Below are 7,131 nucleotides of genomic sequence, written 5' to 3' on the forward strand. Positions count from 1 at the left end.
TTCGGGTTTGACTTCCGGGGGTTTGTTTATCTAGGGTTTAGGGCTTGTCTTCTCTAACTTTAGGGTTTGGGTGTCTTCTTCTTTTATAGGGTTTAGGGCCTGGTGTCTTTGTGCCTAGGGTTTAAGGTGTGGGGTGTAGGGTTTAGGCGTGCTCGCTACCTGCGACTTTTAGGGTTTAGGGTTTGGCTATTTTAATTCTAGGGTATAGTACTTGGCGTGTTCGCCTTCTAATTGCTGCTGCATAGGAATTAGGATTTAGGGTTTGCTCAGGTTTTTCAGCAACTTGTTGGTCTATGTATGAGGGTTTGTCCCATTCACTGTTTAGGGTTTAGGGTTTGTCTTCTTTATTTTCTGTAGTCTAGGGTTCCCAGTTTGTCCGTGTTAGGGTTTAGGGTTTACAGGGATTATTCCTGTTGCATCGGTTCATGCCCCTGTGAACAACTTAGGGTTTAGGATTTAGCCCTATAGCCTACGCTGTGCTTCCCCCTTCATGAAGCCTCAGGATTAGGGTCTAGGGTTTAGGGTTTGTGAAGGAGTTGAGGGTTTGGAAGCTGAGCCGCTTTCTGTCAGCTTGAATCACCCCAGGGTTTAGGCCTAGGGTTTAGGGTTTCGCTGCCTTCCTTACCCCCTACCTTTAGTTGCAGGCGGAGGGTTTAGGGTTTAGTGTTTAGAAAGGGACCGCAGACGCAATAAGAAGAAACAAAACAAACAGATATTCCTCTTCCTCCTAAAACAAAATTAGGGTTTAGGGTTTAGTGTTTATGCTCTACATGACTCGCAAACCGACAAAATCTACAGGAGTATGGCTACCTACTCAGCTAGTCGGCTGTATGAAGTTTAGGGTTTAGGGTTTGGGGTTGTAGTGCTAAAGATTTCTTCCAAACTAAGGCTGCCAACTGCACGGGGTTTTTTACTGTTGCGCTTCAGCCGTAAACCCTAAACCCTAAACCCTAATTAGCTGGAAAAGAGGGGCGCTTGTGTAGATAAGCCGGGTTTCGATCCACGAGGAATACTGTGTGTGTGAGCTGTAGTGTATACCCTAAACCCTAAACCCTAAAAGGCGACTTACTGTGGGAATTATAGACCACAAACCCTTTCTACGCCAGCTCTAGACCCTCTCTAAACCCTAAACCCTAAACCCTATACGCTAAACCATATCAACACAGCCATGCGTGCAGCACGAAATAGAAGGGCGCAGCAGCAAACAAACCCCAATATACAACCTACCCTTAAACTCTTCAATTCTAAACCCTAATTCATAAACCCTAATTGCTAAACCCTAAACCGTAAACCCTAAACCCTTGGCGGAGGAGGGTACAACCAGCCTTCCCTCTCCGGCCGAGTTGAGAGGACGCAGGGGCAGCTTGTCTGGATCTAGGGTTTAGGGTTCTGGGTTTAGGCTTAGTCTACAACTTATAGAGAAATTTCTGCTGGAAATTAGGGTTTAATGTTTAGGGTTTAGGGTTTAGCGCGGCTGTCCGTTGTCGCCCGGTTGCATGCGGGGCTGCAGTTCGGAGCACTTCAGCCCTGAGCAGAAACCCAAACAAAACCCTAAACCCTAAACCCTAAACCGGAAACCCGAGTTATTCTTTTTTTTATATTATTGTTACTAGTCTGGGTGTTGGGTAAGGTGTGGGGGCTGTAGGAGGTATCTAGGGTTCCCAAGCCATAAACCCTAAACCCTAAGCCTGGTTTCCATTGAAATTGAAACCCCAAACCCTAAACCCTAAACCCTTAAATCTGTGCTAAGACCTCCCTTGAGGTCTTAGGGTTTGTTGTTGAGATGGAGCTCAACATCTTCAAACCTACTAACAAGGTATTCTTACTCCCTAAACCCTAAACCCTAAACCCTAGTCACTTCCGTGCCACAAGATAGACATCTTGCCAGGTTCAAGGGTTTAGGGTTTAGGGTTTAGGGTTTGTGCAAATGCGCAGGATGCGGCCAAGGCGGAGTGCCAAAAATGCTTGCAATTCGGACAGTAAGAACCCTAAACCCTAAACCCTTAAGGGTACAGCATAGAACCGGACACCACGTAGAGACAGCCAGCTTGTCTAGGGTTTAGGGTTTAGGGTTTAGGGTTTGCAACTTGTTGTGTGAGGGTTTTGTACAGCTGGACATATCAATGCCGCAATCGGCGGGTGTATCTACAGCGGCCCACGCGGACGCAGATCCTCAAGTAAACCCTAAACCCTAAACACTAAACCCTAAAATATCTATTCTAGGGAGCGAGTAATGTGTATATGCAGGATATAAGGGTTTAGGGTTTAGGGTTTAGGGTTTGTATGTTATGCTCAGAAACCCTCGGCTGAACCCCAAGCAGATATTTGCTGACGATGCTCCTGAGATACCTTTGTAAGTACTGAGGGTTTAGGGTTTAGGGTTTAGGGTTTACAATTTTCAGAGTTATAGGAAGCCTATAATAGAGTGTTTCCCTGCTTTTCCTTATTACTCCAAACCCTAAACCCTAAACCCTAAACCCTAATTTGGGGTTTATGTGCAGAATAACGGATGGAGATTTGTATCGAGATCGTCGCCTTGTACAAAGGCTAAAGGAAGAACAAGCAGAGATACTTAAGGCAGCAAAAAAGGAGGCAAAGGACAGCAGCAGCAGCAGCAGCAGTAGCAGCAGCAGCAGCAGCAGTAGCAGCAGCAGTGATAGTAGCAGCAGCAGCGACAGTGATAGCAGCAGCAGTGATAGTGATAGCAGTACAAGCAGCAGCAGCAGTAGCAGCAGCAGCAGTAGCAGCAGCAGCAACAGCAGCAGGAGCGGCAGACGATCTGCTCGCTCAGCCTTAGCTAAAGTAAAGAAGCGCGAGCCTTCTCCTGCAGCAGCAGCAGCAACAGACGCAGCAGCAGCAGCAGCAGCATCAACAGCAGCAGAAGCAGCAGAGCAGCAGCTGCTGATGGCAGTTAAGTCAGAGCCTATAGACCCCGAGGTGCTGCGGGAGCAGCAACTGCTGCAGAAGCAGCAGCAGCAGCAACTGCAGCAGCAGCAGCAGCAGCAGGGTCCTCCAGTAAAGCAGGAGCCAGAGACGTCCAGCCGTAAGAGGCGACGTCCTAAAGATAGCAGCAGCAGCAGCAGCAGCAGCAGTAGTAGTAGTAGTGACAGCAGCAGCAGCAGCGATAGCAGCAGCAGTGACAGTGACAGTGACAGCAGCAGCAGCAGCAGCAGCAGCAGCAGCAGCAGCAAGAAGAAGAAGAAGAAGCAAAAGGCAACAAAATTGAGGGGAAAGGAGAAAGAAGAAATGTATTTACAAAGAATTAAGACAGAGCAGCAGCAGCAGCAGCAACTGCAGCAGCAGCATCAGCAGCAGCAGCATGAGTTGCTGCAGCATAGTAGAGGACACAGAGGAGACAGAGAAGGAGACAGATATAGAGGAGACAGAGGAGACAGAGGAGACAGATACAGAGGAGACAGAGGAGACAGAGGAGAGAGAGGAGACAGAGGAGACAGAGGAGACAGAGGAGACAGAGGAGACAGAGGAGAGAGGTATAGGGAAGGAGACAGATATAGGGAAGGAGACAGAAGAGGAGACAGATATAAAGAAGGAGACAGATATAGGGAAGGAGACAGAAGAGGAGACAGATATAAAGAAGGAGACAGAGGAGGAGACAGGGGAGGAGACAGGGGAGGAGACAGGGGAGGAGAGAGGGGAGGAGACAGAGGAGGAGAGAGGGGAGTAGACAGAGGAGGAGACAGATATATTGATAGGGGAGACAGAGACAGAAGAGAAGGAGACAGAAGGGACAGAGACAGAGGAGGAGACAGAGGAGGAGACAGAGGAGGAGAGAGGGGAGGAGAGAGGGGAGGAGACAGAGGAGGAGATAGGGGAGGAGACAGAGGAGGAGACAGAGGAGGAGAGAGATATAGAGAAGGGGAAAGAGACAGAGAAAGAGGAGACAGAGGGGACAGAGAAAGGGATAGAGGAGGAGACAGAGAAAGAGGAGATAGAGGAGGAGACAGGGGAGGAGACAGAGGAGGAGACAGGGGGGGAGACAGAGGAGGAGACAGGGGAGGAGACAGAGGAGGAGACAGAGGAGGAGAGAGAGGAGGAGAGAGAGGAGGAGAGAGGTATAGAGAAGAAAGAGGAGAAAGAAATGGAGAAATATATAGGGACAAAAAAAAAGAAGAAAAAACAACAAAAGAAAGAGAAGAAAGAGAAAATAAATATAAGGAAAGACAAGGATATATATATACAGATAGAGGAGGAGACAGAGAAAGAGGAGATAGAGGAGGAGGAGACAGAGAAAGAGGAGACAGAGGAGGAGGAGACAGAGGAGACAGAGGAGAGAGGGGAGAAAGGAATGGAGATAAAGGAGACAAAGGAGAAAGAGAAGGAGACAGATACAGAGAAAGAGAAAGAGACAGAGAAAGAGGAGACAGAGGAGACAGAGGAGACAGATATAGAGACAGAGGAGACAGAGGAGAGAGAGGAGACAGAGGAGACAGGGACAGAGGAGACAGAGGAGACAGGGACGGAGGAGATAGATAAAAGCTCACGCATATATTTATCCTCTGTTGTACATAACACCAACAGAGGGATTATTAGGGTTTATTAGGGTTTAGGGTTTAGGGTTTAGGGTTTAGGGTGATTGATTGATTTGTTGAGGTGTGCGTACACCCCAATTACCGCCATAATTAATGGCGGCAATCCTCCCTCTTCTTTATGGGGATTTAAACTATTTGGCTCTTGAGGGTTTAGGGTTTTGACGGTCTCTTGAGGGTTTAGGGTTTTGATTGTCTCGCGAGGGTTTAGGGTTTTGATTGCCTAGCTTGGGGTTAGGGTTACAGGTTTATAATGAGGGTTTAGGGTTTAGGTCTTTAGTTGTATCTAGAGGGTTTAGGGTTTAGGTTTCCTGGTTGATCTTGAGGGTTTAGGGTTTAGTTCTCCATCTGTATCTGTTGGAGTTTAGGGTTTAGGTCAACAGGTTGGTCTTGAGGGTTTAGGGTTTGGGTTTCCTGGTTTATCTAGAGGGTGTAGGTGTATCTTGAGGGTTTAGGGTTTTGAGGGGTTTCGAGGATCTAGGGTTTTAGCTGCTCTGCAAGGGTTTAGGGTTTCCTGGGTGCCTCGAGGGTTTAGGGTTTTCAAGGTTACGCTTGAGGGTTTAGGGTTCCAGACGTGTCTTACTGGGGTTTAGGGTTTAGATCTTGCTACTAGTGTTTAGGGGTTGAATGGCTACTTTAGCCCTCTAGAAGATTAGGGTTTAGGGTTTAGGGTTTTGGGCTCCATCCGGAAGGATCTAGGCGAGACGCGCCGGTAAGAGGGTTTCAGGTCTAGGGTTTAGGATAATTAGGGTTTAGGCTTTAGCATAATTAGTGTTTAGGGTTTAGGAAAATTATGGTCTAGGGTTTAGGGTTTGGGTATAGGTTTCTATTGCATCTTGAAGAAACACTGTCCCTAAGGGCCCATGAGCTACAAACCCTAAACCCTAAACCCTAATTGTCAATAAACCCTATGGAAGCGGCGAGCATTACCGTTTCATATGCAAACCCTAGACCCTAAATTATAGTTTATAATTTATGTTCAATAGACCACAAACCCTAAACCCTAAACCCTAAATCCGATACTGCAAACCCTAAACCCTCGAGATAAGTCTGCCGCCGAGCAACCAAGCCCCGTTATCCTTAGAGCCCCACAGTGTTGTCTTCTAGGGTTTAGGGTTTGTGCGTAAGGGTTTAATTATTATATATTATTTATTATGGATTAGTGTTTGTAGTCTGAAGGGTTTAAGGAGGGTTTGAGGCCAGACACACAGAGACCTGGCACCCCGGCGTGGGCATCCTAGGGTTTAGGGTTTAGGGTTTAGGGTTTAGGGTTTTCTCCCTAGGCTTGTGGAAGATCCGGCATTCTTTTGAGGGTTTAGGGTTTGGTTGTGGCGTCTCGTACGGGGCGGGTTGATCCTGCCGCCGTGGCGAGGGTTTAGCGTTTCGATATTAGGGTTTAGTGTTTAGGGTTTAGGGTTTAGGGTTTAGGGTTTTGGGTTTGTATGGGTTATACTTCCATGTTAGGGGCGTCCCCGGGGGGCGATTTTCGCCCTGAGGGTTCGCATACAAGGGATGAGGGTTTAGGGTTTAGGGTTTGTGGTCTAAACCCTTCAAACCCTTTTAAACCCCAGGTTAAGGGTTTAGGGTCTATAGCAGAATTAAAAGGAAGTTTATTTATGTCTCGTCGTCTATGGAAGACTGTTTCCTTCTATTGGATTATTGCTGCAGCTACTGCCCTTTTTGTTATTATCTTTGAACCCGTAAACCCTAAACCCTAAACCCTAAACCCTAAATTTATAACATTGATTGTGCATCGATTGGCGTGTGCAGGGGGTGTTCACGATTTCTCCGTAGCGAGTATTTTAGGGTTTAGGGTTTATCTAGGGTTTATGTAGGGTTTATCTAGGGTTTGAGGGTGTGTTTCTTTGTGCATTTTTCTGTGTCTAGGGTTTAGGGTTTAGGGTCTAGGGTTTATGTATATGATTGTGTTTGCAGGCAGCATCTGCATTACGTTTTGGGGGTTTACAAACCCTAATTGGGGGTTTATCTCCCTTAGTATCTTTTTTATTAGGGTTATTTGTATCTACTTCCTTATCTAGATGGTGGGCATTAAGACAACATTTAGCTGCTATTTGTGCTGCTGTATATGATATACTTATACTTACTTGCTGCCACCTAGAGCTGCCGCAGCAGCAGCAGCAGCAGCAGCAGCAGAAGCAGCAGAAGCAGCAGAAGCAGCAGCTGCTGCAGCTGGAGGATGCTCCTAACAGCAACGCAGCAGCAGCAGCAGAAACAGCAGAAACTCCTGCTGCTGCTGCAGCGATGCCTGCGGGTGCAGCAGCAGCAGCACCAAAAGCAGCGTCAGAATCAGCAGCAGATGCAGAACCCGATTCAGCAGCAGCAGCAGCAGCAGCAGGAGAAGAGGAAGAAGAAGAACCTTATTGGATGAGCAGCAGACAACGAATAATAAGAAGAGTATTAAGATTAGGTTGTCTAAGTTTTCATTTAGTGTTTGATGCAGCACAAGGAAATCAAGATCTTAATTATTTACTCAGTAAACCCTAAACCCTAAACCCTAAACCCTAAAAAATGGTTAAATCGTAAAATATGTTGATAAACCCTTAAAATGCATCATCAAACCCTA

General features: G+C 46.9%; 1 protein-coding gene across 1 annotated transcript; it reads left to right on the forward strand.

Annotated features, from left to right (window-relative positions):
* Positions 1-1,783: 1,783 nt before the first annotated feature.
* Positions 1,784-4,494, forward strand: EMWEY_00005260 (zinc knuckle domain-containing protein, putative; the record flags this gene model as incomplete). Its single annotated transcript, XM_013481191.1, has 5 exons — positions 1,784-1,816; positions 1,936-1,979; positions 2,112-2,177; positions 2,297-2,353; positions 2,502-4,494. 5 exons carry the CDS (start codon positions 1,784-1,786, stop codon positions 4,492-4,494), a joined length of 2,193 nt encoding a protein of 730 aa, XP_013336645.1.
* Positions 4,495-7,131: the final 2,637 nt, after the last annotated feature.

The sequence above is a fragment of the Eimeria maxima genome, genomic scaffold (genome assembly GCF_000499605.1).
Source record: "Eimeria maxima Weybridge genomic scaffold, Emw_scaff29, whole genome shotgun sequence".
NCBI classification, from domain to species: Eukaryota; Apicomplexa; class Conoidasida; order Eucoccidiorida; family Eimeriidae; genus Eimeria; species Eimeria maxima.